The following is a 20,230-nucleotide window of genomic DNA, read 5'->3' as shown; positions in this document are numbered from 1 at the left end:
TGTTGAAGGCAGTGAAGTGGGTAAGCAAAGTGGATGGTCAGTCTTTTCCCCGTAGTAGGGTCATCTAAAGATATAAGGTAGAGGTTTAAAGTGAGGAAAGGAAGTGTTTGAAAGGGGGCTGAGGCATGGGGGGGTACAAACTGTCAGAGAAAATGGTAGAGATGGAAACAATTACAGTGTTTGAAAGGAATGTACAGCTACATGAATAGAAAGATTTAGAAGGACTCTACACAGTCACGTAGGACCAGGTCAAGGTAGATAGCATGGACAAGGTGGGCTGAAAGCCCTTTTTCCAAACTGTATGGCTCTATGATACACATTTTATTTCCTGAACAGAATCATTGTAAATGAACTTCAGCTTTCTATCATGGGCCTCCATAGATAGATTCAAAATCTGTCCTCTTTCAAATTCAAGGACAGTTGTGGGCCCATAGATGTTCCATCCAAGATGATCTAAGCTGCACAATCACTTTAAACTGTGGTCTTCCACACTGTGTTGTCAAGGAACCATACTTTTCCTTGTTAAATGGCAGTACATAAGGCAATAGTGTTTTTACTGTTTGTTCTTGGTGGCTGTGTATGTTTGCAATATGACTGATTTCTGGATCACCGAATATCTTCAGATGGCACAGTGGCACAGATGGTAGAGCTATTGCCTCACGGTACCAGAGACTTGGGTTCGAACTGACCTCAGATGCTGTCTACATGGCATTTGCATCTTCTCTCGGTGTGCATGTGGGTTTCTGCCTAATGCTCTAGTCTCCACCCACAGTTAGTTGGCTGCTGTAAATTGACCCTAATGCGTGTTAGAATCTGGGGAGGACACAAAGAGAATGCAGTGAGAATGAATGAATGAATGAGCCTCTGTCAGTCAGGGTCGACCATGGATGTTGTATCCTATCTGTGTACATATTCAAAGCCTGGGCAGCACAATATGGAGAGCTGCTGCTCCTCCTTCCCATGTATCTGACGAACCTAAAGGAACAGCAAAGACCAATACAATTTGGTACCAGCAGCATCGCAGGAATTGCCAGTCAGCATTGAACTCAATGTAGGACTGCCTTAGGGACTCCAGCTCCAGAGTTTTACCTTGGCATTTATTCCTGAATCCTTCAGAGTGGGTATAACCACAAGACAGCAGAAGTTTAAGATCAGAGTTTTCCTTCTTCCAGGTGAGCTGCCAACCATGGCTGATGTGCCCCATGTCTGGTTTTAAGGCATCAGTAACCTTTTAGAGTCAGTAGAAATAGTTCCGTCGGGCTTAGTAGCTAAGCCACACATGAAGGCCAGGAACTGGATTTGGTTGTCAGAGGCTATTTGAGGCACAGGCCATTGGGAGCATTTAATAGGTAGAATTTTTTAAAATGATACTAATGTAGGATTGGTGTAAGGGGGTTCAGTTTCTGTGCTGCATCTCTCTCTGACTCTATCTCCCAATCTCCTCCAGACACAGACTTAACAGTTGGGAAAATTTACGCTGCCATGATGATCATGGACTACTACAAACAGAGCAAGAACAAGAAGTATCAGAAACTGCAGGAAGAGCAGGTACTGGCCTCAGGATAACACAAACTAAATATTGTACACAATGAGAAACTGAAGCGTGAGATGAAAATGGTGGAAAGATAGAGTGTATGAAATGGGAAAGGAAATAGAAAAGAAAAGTAAATGTGGTGGAGGGGTGTGTAGGTGTAGGTGAAATGTCTGAAGAGGTGACCAGGTGAATTGGGACAGAGAAGTGATGGACAGAATGTACAAATTCTAATGTGAGGGAAGGTGAGCTGGATTAAATTCAGAGAGGAGATGAACACAACTGCGTGAATGGAAAGACTTGCATTTGGAAGCAGGGGCTGGAATGCTTGACAACTTTGGGGAAGATGGGAAAAGTGAAGAGAAGATGAGGGAGGACTTCTGGAGAAAATGGGGTGGGTAAAATAAAGGGAGCAATATTTGAGACAATGGTGTAACTAGTGATGGTTGGGGTCTAAAATAAGTTAAAAAAACAAGTGTTGAGGTCCTCATGTGGAGCACCTCAGGTATTTAGATGTGATACCGCCAACAATACTCAGTGGTCATGTCTCAGCTGTTGTTTAACTTTGTAGAGTAGTCATGCTTCATTCCATTATTCAACTGCACAGCAATAGTGAATCTGCTGTACTGATCACTTTCACCAAATGCCTGTCAATAACAAGATTCAGGTCAGAAGCTGAAGAGAAGGTGTAACAGTGAAAGGATGTTTGACTTGGCAGCTCAGCAGGCAGGAAAAGTTGTTGATTTGCTTTCTTTTATCTCAAAGAGCTGCAGTCTTGATTATAAATAAAGATTGGTGCTGTGAATAGCATAGAAGATTGCCAAGGATACAGTGGGATATAGATCAGTTGCAGAGTAATAGCAGCTGAAGTTTAATCTGGCTAAGTGTAAGGAGTGGAAATTTGAGAGATCAAACACAAAAGGGACCTACCAAATATTGAAAGGCCTGGTTAGAGTGGATGCAGAGAGGACATTTCCAGTAGCGAGTGAGTCTAAGTTCAGAGTGCATAGCTCAGAATAAAAGAACATCTTTTAGAATTGAAATTAAGAGACATTTATTTAGTCAGACGGTGGTGAATCTACAGCATTGACACAGATGACTGTGGAGGCTAAGTCAATGCCTATAGTTAAAGCAGCTGATAGATCCTGAATAGTGAGGGCATCAAAGGTTACAGTTAGAAGGCAAGTGAATCGGGTTGAGAGGAAAAAATAAATCAGCCTTGATCAACTGGTAGAGCAGACTCTTTGGGCCAAGTGGCCTGATTCTGCTCCTGTGTATATTGTTAATTGCAGGACCTTTAACAGTAAAAGAGTTCAAAGTCTATAGCTGCCTGAAATCTAAAAAAGTGATAAAAAGGACATATTTTATTGTTGCTTGCATTGGTTGTGGTTTTGAGTATGAGTAAGGAAGTCATGCTACAGCTATATAAAACTTCAGCTAAACCGCACTTCGAGTATTACATTCATTTCTGGTCATCCCATTGTAAGAAAGATGTTGAGGCTTTGGAGAGGGTGCAGAAGAGGTTTACCAGGATGCTGCTTGAATTAGAGGACATGTGCTATTAGGAAAAGCTGGACAAAGTTGGGTTATTTTCTATGGAGAAATGGAGGCAAAAGGTCTCGACAGAGGTTTATACAATTACGAGAGGCATAGTTTATTTTTCCCAGAGTTTAAATGTCTAATGCATTTAATACGAGAGGAGAATAGTTCAAAGGATATGTGTAAGGCACATTTGTTTACATAGAGACGTGTGGGTACAGGAGAGCACTGCCCAAGATGGTGGTGGAGTCAGATATGAGAGAGACAGAGAATGGAGGGATACAGACATTGTGTAGCCAAAAGGGATTAGTTTAGTTGTTTAATTAGTTCAGTACGTGTTCCTGTGCTGTACTGTTACATGTTCTATGATCCAGTGTGAGTGAGTAACTCCACTCTGAGTTATGAATGGCATTCTTTGGACAAGCCATGCAGTGTGATGAATACACCTTCTCTCTTTGCTTAGAGTCGAACACCCATGTTCCAGCGGATGGAAGCTTCCTCTCTACCTCCACAGATCATCTCGAGCTCTAAAGGTTTGCCTTTTCTGCAGGCAGACAGAGGACCTGACTTGTAAGTTCCATGTGATTGCTGCCCTGCGTCAATCATGGTTTGTGACTCTAGGTGGTAAAATCTGATTGGATGTTTTTAACTGGTTTCCAATTTCAAAACTAGAGGGATTGAAGCCAGCAAAACCTTTAGCACCTAAGGTGGACCATTAAAGCAACACCAGAAGTTTGTGGAAGACCATCCAGCAGCTGGAGTGTGCACGCAGGGCTCAAGTCTGAGTGTGAAGGGGAACAGGTCTTTCACACCAGAATGAGAACAGACCTTTCCCCCACCAGGTACATCAACAGATTAGTCTGAGACCAGAGAGATAACCGGAGCAACAGGCAGAATCAGAGTATGAATCAGTTCAAATCAAGGACAGCAGCAATGTAAGGATCAATAAGGGGAACAGAATATAAGAAAGGGACAACGTAATTATCAAGGACAGCTTCAAGAGAAGGGAAGAGAAAGGATCAAGGGAAAGGGTGGGACATAGGAATGAGAAAGGGGCAGGATCAAGGGAAGATATGGGATTGAAAAAGTAGTTTCAATGAGAAACAGTGGGTTTAAGAAAGAGGTGAAATTGAGGGAAGAGCCATGATCATCAGAATCAAAGAACAAGAGAATTAAGGAAGGGGTGGGATAAAGGGAACAGATATTGCAAGTTAGAGGCACAACTGAGTTAGGAGATAAGGAATTGGACACACGATCTTCCATGGTCCAGTTTGTGGTGAGGGGCCACAGCCCACGTAGCTTTTAGTAACCCACCAAAAGACCAACAATTTTGGTTCAAAGGCATTAGGCCAGATACTAAACCGTGGCACAGCACTCAACCTTGCAGTGTTTGCCTGTTCCAAGTGGCCTGTATAAATGTAAATATATACACCTGATGCACTGATGTGTATGGTGTATAATTTCTTACATCTGATGTTTGGTGACCTCTCCAAGTAAGTAGATCAAACAGATGAAGGAGCTGCAAAAAACATGTCAGGAACACTTGAATATACACAAGGAATTGAATCCCTTCAGCCCATCTAGTTCATGCTGACTTATTTTGCCTGGTCCCATGGACCTACATATGGACCATATACCTCCCATTCATATACTTGCCCAAACTATTCTTAAAATGTTGAAATCAAATCCTATCCATAACTTTCACTGACAGCTTGTTCCACACTCTCATGGCCCTCAGAGTGAAAAAGTCGCCCGTCATGTTCCCCTTAAACATTTCACCTTTCACACTTAACCTCTAGTTCTCGTCTCACCCAAACTCTGTGGAAGAAGACTGCTTGTGTGTACCCTCTCTGTGTCCCTCATAATTTTGTATACTTCTATCAAATCTCCTCTAATTCTCCCACAATCTAGGAAATAAATTCCAAACCTATTCAACCTTTCCCCATAATTCAAGTCTTCAAGTCCAGGCAACATAATTGTAAATTTTCTCTGTACTCTTTCTATCATATTACGATTTTTCCTGAAATTAGCTGACCAAAACTGGACACAAGATTCCAAATTAGGCCTCGCTGCCACCTTACACAACTTCGACATGACATCCCAACTCCTGTAGTCAATACTTTCATCTATGAAGGTCAATGTGCCAAAAGTTTTCTTTACAGCCCTATCTACCCGTGAAGCCACTTTCAAAGAATTATGTACCTGTATTCCCAGATCCCTTTGTTCTTCTGCACTCCTCAGTGCCCTACCATTCACTGTGTAAGTCCTACCTTCATTGGTCCTACCAAAGTGCACAATGCACTTGTCTGCATTAAATTCCATCTGCCAATTTTCAGCCCATTTTTTCAACTGATGCAGATCCTTCTGCAAGCCAAGATAGCCTTCCTCGCTGTCTATTACACCCCCAATCTAGGTGTCATCAGCAAATCTGCAGTTCCAGTTAACCACATTATCATCCAGATCATTGATGTAGATGACAAACAAAGGACCCAATATCGATCCCAGCAGTACTCCACTAGTCACAGGCCTCCAGTCACACAGGCAACCATCTACTACCACTGTCTGGTTTCTCCCACAAACCAATGTCCAATCCAATTTAACACATATCTTGAATGCCAAGCAACTGAACCTTCTTGACCAACCTCCCATGCGGGACCTTATCAGATACCTTGCTTAAGTCTGTGTAGACAACATCTACTGCCTTGTAATCATCTGTTGTCCTAGGGTTTTGAAAAAACTCCGTAAGATTGAATAGACCTCACCTACCACACACAAAGCCATACTGACTATCTAAATATCTGTCCGGTCCCTTAGAATACCTTACAATAACTTACCCACCGCTGATGCCATACTCACTGGTCTATCATTTCCTGATTTATTTTTAGAGCCTTTTTTAAACAGCAGAACAACATTGGCTATCCTCGAATCCTCTGGTACCTCTGCTGCCGTAAAGGATGTTTTAAATATCTCTGCAAGGGCCCTGGAAATTTCTGCACTTGCCTCTTGTAGCATCCTGTCTTTAGACAGCTGTGGACCCCATCTGAGACATCCCTGACCCTGGCACCTGAGAGACAACATGCCATCCAGGTGTCTCTTTCATGTCCACAGAATCTCTTGTCTGTTCAATCCCCTGTCAACACTGCAGTCATATTCTCCCTTTCTGAGCCAGAGCCGGATTGCAGGGGCTTTCCTCTGGTAGGTCACTCTCCACCTCCCAACAGCATCTAAAGTGGCATACTTGTTCTTGAGAGGATCAGCTACAGGAGTATCCAGAAGTGGTTGCCTATTCCCTTTCCCTCTCCTAAAGAACTTGCATCCTGCACCTTAGCTCTAACTACAAACCTCTGAAAGAATTTTTTTACAGAGCAGGCAGGAGCTACGTGGGAGGACCATGAACAAGGAGACATAGCTAAAAGGGTCTGAAGGGATCTGCCCCGGGTTATTGAGGAAGGCTAGAGATGAGATTGCTGGCTCATTGACCAATATCTTTGTGTCCTCTCTAGCCAGATGCAAGGTCCCAGAGGACTGGTGAGTAGCTAATATTGTTCCATTTTTCAAGAAGGCAACTGGGGTCACCCTGGAAACTATGGACTGGTGAGTCTCGTGTCAGGGTAAGAAAGTTACAGGAGAGAATTCTTAAGGATAGGATTGATGAGTATTTGGAAAACTATAGCTTAATTAGGGAGAACCAGCATGGCTTTGTGCGGAGTAAATCGTGTCTTACTAACTTGTTTGCATTTTTTGATGAGGTGACGAGGGTGATTGATGAAGATAGAACAGTGGATGTTGCCTACATGGATTTTAGTAAAGCTTTTGACAAGGTCCCTCATGGGAGGCTCATCCAGAAAATTAAGGTGAATGGGATTTATGATGAATTGGCAGTTTGGATTCAAAACTGGCTTGCCCATGGAAGATAGTAGTTATTGAAGGGAATTATTCTAGCCGGAGGTCTGTGATTAGTGTTGTTCTGCAGAGATCTGTACTGGGATGTTTGTGATGTATATAAATGACCTGGATGACAATGTTGAAGGGTGGGTTAGTAGATCAGTGGGAGATATGGGCAGAAAAATTGCAATGGATTTTAACCCAGCCAAATGTGAAGTCAAATGCAAAGAGACAGTACACTTGTAAGGGTTGAGGAGCAGAGGGATCTTGGGGTCCAAGTATACAGTTCCATGAAAGTGGCTATACAGGCTGATAGGGTAGTTAAGAAGGTAGATGGCATGCCTGCTCTTATTAGTTGATGCACTGAGTTCGAAAGTCAGGAAAATATGTTGCAGTTTTATAAAACTCCAGTTAGGCTACACTTGAAGTATTGCGTATAGGTCTGGTCACCCTATTATAAGAAGGATATTGACACTTTGGAGAGGGTGCAGAAGAGGTTTACCAGGATACTGCTGGATGAGAGAGAATGTGCTACAACAAGAGGTTGGACAAATTTAGGTTGTTTCTCTGAAGCAATGGAGGCTGAGGGGAGTTCGGCTAGAGGTTTATAAGATTATGCAAAGCATAGATAGAGTAGACAGATTTTTTTCCCCCAGGGCTGAAATGTCAAATGCCAGAGGGCATGTATTTAAGATGAGAAGAAATAAGTTCAAAGGAAATGTGAGGGGCAAGGCTTTTTTTACACAGAGAGTGTTGGGTGCCTGGTATGCACTGCCTGGGGTGGTGGTAGAGGCAGATACATTAGAGATTTTTAAGAGATGTTTAGATAGGTATGTGAATGTTAAGGAAGTAGAAGGATGTGGGCATTGTGTTGGCAGAAGAGATTAGTTCAGATAGCCATTGATTTTTAATTTGATTGGTTCAGCACAATATTGCAGGCCAAAGGGTCTGTTCCTGTACTGTACTGCTCCATGCTATGAGATATAATCTGAGTTTAAAACAGGGCAATACATTAGGGAAGAGGAAAGTTAACCGGACACTGTGTTTCAGGAAGCAATCGCACCTATTTGACCAGGGACAAGAGTATATAACTACAATTGCAAGTGAGGCAGGCAGTGGGATCCCAAAGGTAGTGCTTCAGCCCCTGAGCTTGCCTAACCAGAACTGTGGCACCATGGTTCATGGAGCCACTCAGGAGGGAGGAGAGAAGAGAAATGTAGCCATGATAGGGGTTTGTATAGTCAGGGAAATGGACACCATTCTCAGTAACAGGGATCGAGAGTCCTGCAAGCTGTGTGTCCTGGGTTCAGGGCATCTCATCTGACCTGCAGACGAATATGGAGTGGGAGGGGGAGAAATCCAGTTGGCGTGGTCCATGTGGGCACTAACAAAATAAGAAAACAAGAGGGTTCTGCTGAGGGAATTTGAGCAGCTAGGGGTTAAATTAAAATACAGAACTAAAAAGGTAATAATCTCTTACCTGTGCCACATGCAAATTGGCAAAAAATTTTATTGGATCAGAGAGCTAAATGGGTGGTCCAAAGATTGAAGTGGGAGAAGTGGAATTGGATTCGCAGAGCACTGGCATCAGTATTGGGAAAGGAGGGAGCTGCTCCACCTGAAACATACTGGGACCGGGGTCCTGGTGAATCACATGCTATAATCAAGCTACGGATAAGGCTTTAGGAGGGTGGTTTCAAAAGAGAGGGTAAAGTAAAAAGGAAGGAGAGTGCAGAAGAGGTTATAAAAGTTTCCAGAATAAAGAAAAAAGCAAAAACTTTGGAAAGGAATAAAAATTTAACTACCGGTAACATGGGGAAAAATTTAAAAGGGCAATGAATACAGGAGTGAAGGTATTATATATGAATGCATGCAAAATGTGAAATAAGGTAGATGATCTTGTAGCACAGTTAGAAGTTGGCAAGCCTGACATTGTGGTTCTCAGTGAGTTGGTGCTGAAAGAAGATCACAGTTAGAAAAGACAGGCAGATAGGCAGAGGGGATGAGGTGGCTTTGATGGTAAAAAAATAGAATAGAATCGTTAGAAAGAGCTGACATAGGATCGGAAGATTTAAAAACCTTGAGAGTAGAGTTAAGATACTGCAAGAGTAAAAAAAAACTTGATGGGAGTTATATACAGATTTCCACACTACAGGGCAAATGTGGGGTTCAAATTACAGTGGGGTATAGAAACAGCATGTAAAAAGGTAATGTTATGATGGTCATGGGAGATTTCAATATGCAAGTGGAAAAATCTGCAGATGGATTTGGAAAAATCAGGTTTGTTCTAGTTCCCAAGAGAAAGAATTTGTAGAATGCCTATGAGATGACTTTTTAGAACAGCTTGTGGTTGAGCCCACCAGGGGATCATCAATTCTGGATTGGATGTTGTTTAATGAATCTAATTTGATTAGGGATCTTAAGATAAAATAATAGAATTCACCCCGCAGTTTGAGAGAGAGAAGCTAAAATCAAATGCATCGGCATTCTAGTGGAGTAAAGGGAATTACAGAAGCATGAGAGAGAAACTAACCAAAGTTGATTGGAAGGGGCCATTAGTTGAAATGATGGCAGAGCAGCAATGGCTAAAGATTTCAGGGAGCAATTTGGAAGGCTCAGGCTAGATTAATCACGAAGAAGAATTATTCTAAAGGGAGAATAAGGCAACCACAGCTGATAAGGAAAGTCAAGAACAGCATAAAAGCAAAAGAGGGGGCAAATAATATCACAAAAACAGTGGGAATCTAGACGACTGGGAAGCTTTAAAAAACCAACAGAAGGCAACAAAAAACAGCTACAAGGAGAGAAAAAAATTAAAATATGAATGTAAGCTAGCTAATAATATAAAAGAGCATACCATACATTATATATATGAGTGGATTTTGGAACAGTATCACTGTAGAAGACACCAGCTGTATGCCAGAAATTGGTGCATATCATGGGGGCATACATAAGTGAGTATATTGACTATTTCTAAAGAGAAGGGGTTTAGGAAACTGAAAGTTCTGAAGGTAGGTAAGTCACCTGGACCTAAAGGACTATAACCCAGTGTTCTGAAAGAGGTAACTGAAGAGATTTGATGGCATTTGTAATGGTCTTTCAAGAATTCACGACCAAAGGAACATCTGCAGATGCTGGAGATCCAAGCAACACACACAAAATGCTGAGGGATCTCAGCAGGCCAGGCAGCATCTATGGAAAAATGTACAGTGGCTGTTTCAGGCCGAAACTGCTTGGAAGGACTGGAGAAAAAAAAACTGAGGAGTAGATTAAAAAGATGGGGGAGGGGAGAGAGACACACCAGGTGCTAAGTGAAACCTGTTGTGGTGGGGGGCATTACAGGAAGTTTGAGAAATCGATGTTCATGCCATCAGATTGGAAGCTACCCAAACAGAATATAAGGCATTGTTCCTCCAACCTCTTACATTTCACACACGTATGCTTTTACCCCGTCCTCTCGCCACCCTCCCAGGGTGTCCACACCCACCACCCCACCAGCCTCTGCATCCAGCACATATTTCTCCGAAACTTCTGCCACCTCGAACAGGATCCCACCACCAAGCACATCTTTCTCCCTCCCCACCACCACTTTCTGCTTTCCTCACGGATCACTCCCTATGTGACTACTACTTTGTCCATTCATCCCTCTCCACCTATCCCCCTACTGGCACTTGCAAGCAGAACAAGTGCTACACCTGCCCAACACCTCCTCCCTCACTACCATTCAGGGCCCTAAACAGTCCTTCCAGCTGAAGCAACACTTCACCTGTGAGTCAGTTGGGGTCATTTACTGTATTTGCTGCTCCCAATGTGGCCTCCTATATATCGGTGAGACCCAACGTAGATTGGGAGACTGCTTTGCCGAGCATCTACGCTCCATCTGCCAGAACAAGCAGGATCTCCCAGTGACCACCCATTTTAATTTCACTTCCCATTCTGATATGTCCATCCATGGCCTCCTCCACTATCATGGTGAGGCCACACTTAGGTTGGAAGAACACCACCTTATTCCATTTGGGTAGCCTCCAAACCTGATGGCATGAACATCCATTTCTCAAGCTTCCTGTAATGCCCCCCACCTCCCCCTTCACAATTTCCCATCCCCTTTTTTCTCTCTCATCTTATCTCCTTGCCTGCTCATCACCTCCCTCTGGGGCTCCTCCCCCCGCCCTTTTGCTTTCTTCCACAGCCTTCTCTCTTTCACCAATCAACTTCACAGCTCTTTACTTTATTCCCACCCTCCTCTAGGTTTCACCTATCACCTTGTGTTTCTCTCTCCCCTCCCCCCACCTTTTAAAACTACTTCTCGGCTTTATTTCTCCAATCCCGCTGAAGGGTTTTGGCCCAAAACGTCGACTGTACTTTTTTCCATAGATGCTGCCAGGCCTGCTGAGTTCCTCCAGCATTTTGTGTGTGATCTTTCAAGAATTACTAAATTCATGAATGCTTATGGAGGACTGGAAAATCTTAAATGTTATTCTACTCCATAAGAAGGGAGGGAGCCAAAAGTCAGGCTATTCTAGAGCAGTTACCCCTGACTTCAATGGTTGGGTAGATATTGGAGTTATTTATTTATTTGTCTGTCTATTTATGTAGAGGTCTTGGCCCTGCCTTGTGCAGCTGGATCCTGGACTTCCTGTCAGATCGCCAGCAGATTGTAAGAGTGGGCTCCCTCACCTCCAATCCTCTGACTCTCAATACAGGAGCCCATTAGGGCTGTGTACTGTCCCCTTCTTTACTCCCTGTATACCCACGACTGTATCGCCATCCACAGCTCAAACCTGCCGATTAAATTTGCCAACGACACTACATTGATTGGCCTAATCTCAAACAATAACAAGGTGGCCTATAGGGAAGAAGTCATCTCTCTTGACACAGAGGTGTCAAGAAAACAACCTCTCCCTCAATGCAGCAAAAACAAAGGAACTGGTTGTGGATTACAGGAGCAAAGAAGATGAGCTAACCCTTATTGACACATCAATGGATCTGGGGTTGAGAGGGTAAACAGTTTTAAGTTCCTCAGCATCCATATCGCTGAAGAGCTCACGTGGTCTGTACACACCAGCTGTGTGATAAAAAAGGCACAACAGCAGCTCTTTCACCTCAGACAGTTGAAGTTTGGTATGGGCCCCCAAATCCTAACAACTTTCTACAGGGGCACAATTGGGAGCATCTTGACTGGCTGTGTCACTGTCTAGTAATGGAACTGTGCCTCCCTTAATCGCAGGATTCTGCAGAGAGTGGTGCAGACAGCCCAGCACATCTGTAGTTGTGAACTACAACTACAGTTGTGTAGTCATGATTCAGGACAGCTGAGGACCCAAACCATCCCAACCACAATCTATCCCAGCTGCTACCATCAGGGAAATGGTACCACAGCATAAAAGCCAGGACCAACAGGTCCAGGACAGCTTCTTCCACCAGGCCATCAGACTGATGAACTCACACTGATTTGAGTGTATTTCTATATTACATTGACTGTTCTATTTATTATAAATTACTATGATTGCACATTTAAATGGAGATATAATGTAAAGATTTTTACACCTCATGTATGTGAAGGATGTAAGAAATGAAGTCAATTCAATTCAGGTATAGTGCAGAATAGTCCTTTCTGGTCCTTAAAGCCATGCCACCAGCAATCCCAATTTAACCCTAGCCTAGTCACAGGGCAATTTATAATGGCTAGTTAACATACTAACTGGTGTGTTTTTGGAAGTGGGAGGAAACTGAGGAAACCCACACATTTCATGAAACCTCCTTCCTGAGGACACAGTTTTAAGTTGCTTGGAAGTAGGTACAAAGGGGATGTCAGTGGTAAGTTTTTTACGCAGAGAGGGGTGATTGTGTGGAATGGGCTGCCTGCAACAGTGTTGGAGTTGGATACAATCGGGTCTTTTAAGAGACTCCAGGATAAGTACATGCAGCTTAAAAAAACAGAGGGCTATGGGTAACCCTAAGTAATTTCTAAAGTAGGTATATGTTTGGTACAGCATTGTGGGCCAAAGGGCCTGTATTGTGCTGTGGGTTTTCTATGTTTCTAGGACAGCAAGATTGAACTCTGAACTCCAAAGCCCCAACCTGGAATAGCATCACGCTATGCTACCGTAGCATCCCAGAGATTATTAAAGATGAGGTTTCAGGGAACTGGAGGCACATAATATAATAGGCAGAAGGTGGTATCATTTCCTTCAGGTGAAATCTCACCTGGAATTCCTTGAGGAAATAACAGGCACGATAGACAAAGGAAATCAGTGAATGTGGTTTACTTGGATTCTTAGAAGGCATTTCACAAAAAGCAGTGCAAGGGTGCTTAACAAGATAAGAGCCCATGGTATTATGGAAAGATAATATCCTGGAGAGAAGGTTGGCTGACTGGCAGGAGGCAAAGAGCGGGAATAAAGGGGGGCTTACCTGGTTGCCTGCCAGTGATTAATGGTGTTCCATGGAGTTGGTGCTGGGACCGAATCTATTCACGTTATGTTTCAATGATCTGGTTGACGGAATTGAGGGCTTTATGGCTAGATTTGCAGACAATACAAAGATAGGTGGAGGAGCAGGTAATGTTGAGGAAACGGGGAGTCTGCAGAAGGTCTTGGACATAGTAGAAGAATGAGTAAAGAGTACAGATGGAATACTGTGTAGGGAGTGTGTGCAAAGTACATAACTGTATAGTGTATGGTCATGCACTTTAGTAGGAGAAATTTATGCACAGACTACTATCCAAACAGGAAGAATATTAAGAATTAAGGTGCAAAGGGACTTGGGAAGACCTTGTACAGGATTCACTAAAGGTTAACGTGCAAGTTGAGTTGGTGATAAGGAAGGCAAATGCAATGTTAGAATTCATTTTGAGAGGTAAAAAAAACAAGGATTAATGCTGAGGCTCTATGAGAAGTTGGTCAGAATGCACTTGGAATATAGTGAGCAATTTTCAGCCCCTTATCTAAGAAAGAAGATACTGGCAATGGAGAAGGTCCAGAGGAGGTTTGGGACAATGACCCTGAGAATAAAAGGGTTAACACATGAGGTGCATTTGATGGCTTTGCGCTTACTTGATGGAGTTTAGAAGAATGAGGGGAGATCTCCATGAAGTCTATTGTATACCGAAAGGTCTAGATCAAGTGGACATGGAGAGGATGTTTCCTATAGCGGAGGAGTCTAGGACCAGAGGGCACAGACTCAGAATATAAGGACATCCTTTAGGAACAGAGTTGAGCAGGAATATCTTTCACCAGAGCACAGTGATTCTGTGGAACTCATTGGCATGGAGAGCTCTAGACACCAAATTGTTGAGAATGTTAATAGCAGAAGCTGATAGGTTCTTAATTAATCAGGGCATCAAAGATTACAGAGAGAAGGTAGGAGAAGGGGTAGAATAGCCTAATGTTTAATGGTCTTATATTTAAGGTAACGATAGATAAATATTTGAAAGATTGAGGAATTGAGGGTTCTGGACAACTGACACAGAAGAGTTGATGCCAAGATAGATTAGTTATGATTATATTGAGTAAACTAGTGGCCTATTCCTGTTGCTTTTCTTGTTGCTATGTTAGGGCTTCCCCCTCACCCCTTTAGTCCACCATTTCTGTACAGGTGTGTGAGTAAAATCAATGCCTCTAGATGGTGGAACCTTTCTCACTGGAGAGTTGCTGCAGCTAGATCTCCAGTCATTGTGAGGGACAGTGCCCTTTGGCAGTTTATGTACTTCTCAACATGAGAAGTTTCAGTTCCACCTCAGCACTTCCCTCATAATGTACTACAGTGCTTTCCCCCCAGTGGGTCAGAGATCCTGTGGTCAAATTCTCTGCCGTGTTTGAACTTATAATGTAGGCAGATGCTCAAGTGTATTTCTGAGGGAGTTCAGTGAATGTCAAGGTGCCAGATTTTCAGGGATTTCCAACCTTTTTTATACCACGGGCCCCTACCATTACCAAGGGGTCCATAGAGCCGAGGTTGGGAACCTCAACTGTAAGCCATGACTACCCTTACCCTCTAATATCAACAATCTCAGGGCCAAACTTGGAGGTGAATAAATTCTGGCCAAATCTCATCCCTCACCTAACACTGCCTAAGCCATTGTCTGATCATTATCACGTTGTTGGTGAGAGGAGACTATTGAATGGGCAGTGCTTCCTGACTACTGCAGTAGCTAACATCCAGGCTACATTCACACTAGACCGGATAATTTTGAAAACGGCTGGTTTCGCATAAAAACAATAGGCATCCACACTATGCATTTTTTAAAATATCTCTGTCCACATTGAAATGGAGATTTCGGCAAACCTCCTCCTACTGCGCATGCGCAGGACACATTTACCAGAAACAAGCGACATGTTTGGTGTCAAATCTTGCTGTGAAAGACGGTGTGTGTTTGTTCAGTTACAGACTAGAAAAAATTAAACAATGGGCATCTGTTGGCTCTCACGCAGGAGGACTTAAAAGTAAAAAAAAACAAATACTGAAGTGTATGGAGGCAACCGACAGGGAGTTCATGAACTGTATGACCTGGCTGACGATGAACATTGAAAAACTGACTAACTCTGTTGCATTAATAAAGCACCTTGTTAAATGTGTAAAACATGTCTGTATCAGTATTATCTCATATTTCCATACGACGTTACATTAGACTGTTACACATCTATTATCAGAGAAGTACTTGCATAAATAGGTAAACCACCTTCATACAAGCAAGGACAGAAAACAGGGCAAAGTGAGTATACTTATTTATTCAGTAAGTTATGGGTCAAAGTATTTGGTGAGTATATTTCTAACTTTTCTGGCTTCAGTCTCGTTGCCGTCTGTTCTGAAATTGTTAGGTTGCGTTCAAGAAAACAATGAAATGGCGCGCTGGCGTCACCATCTGTTTTCAGATTTCTCGGGTTACCCCATCCACACTGATCTGCCCAAGCGGCTTTTTCAAAAATACACACTTTGGAGAGCGTTTCTGAAAAGCTCTGGTTTCAGGGGACGAGAATGCCGTTTTAGTGTGAACGGAGGGAAAACACAAAGAGAAAAAGCTTTGGTCACGGATTTATCCGGTGTAGTGTGGACTTAGCCTCAGAAGTTAAAAAATGCTTTGAGCTCTGACCAGTCATGGAGCAGTGGAAATGTACCTTCTGTCTGACTTTCCTCCATTTTTTCCCCTTCACAGGGATAGCAGAAGTGAATTTGCCCCTTTGGTACCTTTACCCCCAGTCATGTTCCAGCAAGGCAGAACATCAAGCCAAGGAGAAGAAATCCACAACCAACGGCCAAAGGTAGGAATTCAACCACCAGACAGATCAGAGTAAACATGGCAAGAGGGAAGGTAATGGGTCCTAGGATATCTGCCAGAGACCTAAAAACATTATGGGTACTGTATAAAATTATTGGTTGAAACAAGAATGGCTCAAGATCAGGTAACAGATTGTTCATGACTGGCTGGGTATGCACAAATCAGCAGAATGTAAGGAGATGGGCTGAAAAATGGCAGATGAAATTTAATGTAGACAAGTGTGAGGTGTTGCACTTTGGGATGACAAAACCAGGGTCGGACTTACACTGTGAGCAGTAGGGTACTAAGGAGTGTGGTAGAACAGAGGGATCTAAGAATACAGGTCCAAAATTCCTTGTAAGTGGTGTCACAGGTAAACAGAGTTGTAAAGAAAGCTTTTGGCATATTGGCCTTCATAAATCAATGTATTGAGTACAGAAGATAAGATGTTATTTGAAATTGCATAAGTTGCTGGTGAGGCCTAATTTGGAGTATTGTGTTCAGTTTTGGTCACCTGCCTACAGGAAAGATATAAATAAGATTAAAAGAATGCAGAGAAAAGTTATGAGAATGTTGCCAGACATGACTGAAAGGGAAAGATAGAATAAAGTGTTGGTACTTTATTCCATAATATGTAGAAGATTACCCAATTATCTACAGCATGTAACCTTTTGCACTACGGGCCCCAACACACTAGACCACTGCTACACTACGATAAGGAATGTCTATCATTCCTTCCCGAGACTGCATTTGGGCAAGTTGGATTACTCGGCTGTCCTCCTACCTCCTGCAAACAGACAGAGCCTGAAGAGCAAGGCTCCAGATATCAGAGATCAAGAGGTGGTCACGGGAGAATGAGGAATGGTTACAGGATTGCCTCAAGTCAGTGGACTGGGCAGTGTTCACACACTCATTTGAGGATCTGAATGGCCACACCAGCGTCATTACAAACTTCATTAAAACAGCTGTGGATGAGTTGTGTCCCCACAAAAATTGTTCAGGGCTTTCCCCAATCAGAAGCCCTGGAAGAACAATGAAATCTGGAATTTTCTAAGAGCCAGATCAGAGGCATTCAAGTCTGGAGATCAAGAATGCTACAAGAGGTGCCGGTATGATCTCCAGAAAGCCATCTTTCATCAAAGTGGAGATTCTGGAATAGACAAAGGATGCTCGACAGCTGTGGCAGGGTTTGAATGCTATCATCTCCTACAAAGTTAAATCTTGTGAGATAGGGGACAGCAGAGCTTCACTTCCAGATCAGTTCAATGCCTTCTATGCTCGCTTTGAGCACCAGAACAGGGAGGAGCCATCATGCACCCTCATGTCTCCCAGGATCCTTTGGTCTTAGTATCTGAAGATGACTTGCGGACTACCTTGAAGAGAGCGAATCCAAGGAAAGCATCTTGTCCAGATGGATTACCTGGCTGAGTACTGAAGACCTGTGCCACCCAACCGGCTAGTGTATTTACGGATATCTTCAACTTCTCGCTTTAGCAGTGTGTCGTACCCACCTCCTTCAAGCAGGCTTCAGTTGTACCGGTGCCCAACAATAGTGCAGTAACCTGTCCAAATGACTATCACACAGTGGCACTTACATCCACAGTTTTTATTAAGTGTTTTGAGAGGCTGGTGTTGAAGCATATCAGCTCCTGTCTGAATTGGAGTGACTTGGATCTGCTCAATTCACCTCCCGATGCAACAGGCCAACAGCAGTTGCTATTGCATTGGCTCTTCACACAACTTTGGAATATCTGGACAGCAAAGATGCACACATCAGGATGCTCTTTATTGATTACAGCTTGGCATTAGCACCCTCATCCCCTCAAAACTAATTGGTAAACTCCAAGACCTGGGCTTCAATAACCACTATGTAATTGGATCCTGGATTTCTTCACTTGTAGACCCCAGTCAGTTCAGATCGGCAAAATCATCTCCTCCACAATCTTTATTAGCACAGGAGCATTGCAGGGATGTGTAGTTAGCCCCCGCTCTACTCACTTTACATCTATGATTGTGTGGCTAAGTACATCTCCAACACCATACACAAGTTTGCTGATGACCCCGCTGTTGTGGGCTGTATCAAAGGGGGTGATGAACCAGCATACAGGAGGGAGATTGAAAATTTGGCTGAGTGGTGTAATAACAACAATCTCTCACTCAATGTCAACAAGACCAAGGAACTTATTGTAGACTTCAGGAGAGGGAAATCAGAGGTCCATGAGCCAGTAATCATCGGAGGTAAATGCAAGGAGAATTTTTTCCTCTGAGGTTGGGTGAGACTGCAACTGAAGGTCATGGATTAAGAGTGAAAGGTGAATTATTTAAGAGGAACACGAGAGGGAATTTCTTCACTCAAATGGTGGGGAAAGCTTGGAATGAGCTTCCAGCGCAAGTGGTCGATTTCAACATTCAAGAGTAATTTGGACCATTACATGGACAGGAGGGGTATGGTTGACTGTGGTCTGGGTGCAGCTCGATAGGCCTAGTCAGGGTAATGGTTTGGAACAGGCTAGATGGGTCAAAGGGCCTGTTTCTGTGCTGTAGTGTTATGTGTTCTAAGTGTTTCAGATTGGTGTAAAGAAGTGTTTTATGACTCTATGAACAGTGACTGACACATAGCGAAGATTAGGGTTTAAGCATGTTGAGTCAACATGACCAAATCCTGCTTGCATTAGCAACGTTTGTACAGATAACCAGGCTAGGTATAAAATAAATAAAATGACCTCTACAGACTATGCGATATAAATTGATAAACAGTCAAGCGAAGGTTAATGTTACGTAGAGATCAGCGTGGCACATTAAGCTTAGTAATGGATTTATTGATTGTAGGGTAATGTCAAATTGAACAGCCATGTACAGATAAACAAGATTTGTACAAACTAACCAATCTGTAACACTTAGAACATGTAACACTACAGCAAAGCAAAGGCCCTTCAGCCCACAATGATGTGATGACCTTTTAACCTATTTGAAGATGAATCTAAACCTTCCTGATTACATTGCCCTCCATTTTTCTATCAACCATGTAACTATAGAAAGCTTTTTAAATGTCCCTTATATATCTGCTTCTACCACCACCCTTGGCAGGGCATTCCACAGAGTCACTTGTAAAACTTACTTCTGATATCCCCCTATACTTTCCTCAAATCACCTTAAACTAGGCCTACTCATATTAGCCACATCTGCCCTGGTAAAAAGTCTCTGGCTATCTACTTAATCAATAGCTCATCATTTTGTACTCCTCTATCAAGTCACCTCTCATCTTCCTTTGCCCCAAAGAGAAAAGCCTTAGTTCACTCAACCTATCCTCATAAAAAATTCTCTCTAATCCAGGCAACATCCTGGTAAATCTACTCTACGCCCTCTCTAGAGCTTCTATTTCCTTCCTATAATGAGGTGACCAGAACTGTACATAGTAATTCAAGTGTGCTCTAACTAGGGTTTTATAGAGCTGCAACATTAATCCCTTGACTAATGAAGGCTAGCACACCATGCGCTTTTTCAACTACCCTTTCAATTTGCTCGGCAACTTTGAGGGATCTATGGACATGGACCACAAGATCCCTCTGTTCCTCCACACTACTAAGAATTCTGCCATTAAACCCTCTATACAACCTTCAAATTTGACTTTTCAATCTAAATCACTTCACACTTTCCAATTTAAACTCCATCTGCCACTACTCAGCCCACTACTGCTTTCTGTTAATGACCTGTTTTAACTTACAACAACCTTCTAACTAATCACAAATCCAACAACCTTCATCTTCATATCTAAAAGCCTCTTAAACTCCACAAGACTGCCTCCTTCCTCTACTACCCCCGGTAACCTATTCCAGGTACCTCTCACTCTCTGCATTAAAAACATGCCCCTCGCATCACCTTCCAGGGGTAAAGATTCTGACTGTCTACTCTATCTACTGTATGTCACTCATAATTATAAAACCTTCTATCAGGTCTATTAATCAGAATCTAGAAGAATGAGGGGTGACCTAACTGAAACCTATCGAATGGTGAAAGGC

General features: G+C 42.9%; 1 protein-coding gene across 1 annotated transcript in view; it reads left to right on the top strand.

Annotated features, from left to right (window-relative positions):
* Positions 1 to 20,230, top strand: part of LOC132402214 (probable voltage-dependent R-type calcium channel subunit alpha-1E) — a 600,800-nt gene that overhangs the window by 554,266 nt on the left and 26,304 nt on the right. The window contains exons 42-44 of the mRNA XM_059984957.1: positions 1,448 to 1,548; positions 3,534 to 3,640; positions 16,110 to 16,215. Coding sequence (XP_059840940.1) covers positions 1,448 to 1,548; positions 3,534 to 3,640; positions 16,110 to 16,215 — 314 coding nt within the window. The remainder of the gene's footprint in view (positions 1 to 1,447; positions 1,549 to 3,533; positions 3,641 to 16,109; positions 16,216 to 20,230) is intronic.

Source organism: Hypanus sabinus, chromosome 11, assembly GCF_030144855.1.
Source record: "Hypanus sabinus isolate sHypSab1 chromosome 11, sHypSab1.hap1, whole genome shotgun sequence".
Taxonomy (NCBI): Eukaryota; Metazoa; Chordata; class Chondrichthyes; order Myliobatiformes; family Dasyatidae; genus Hypanus; species Hypanus sabinus.
The sequence above is the reverse complement of the archived record's forward strand: the minus strand, read 5'-3'. Positions and strand labels throughout refer to the sequence as shown.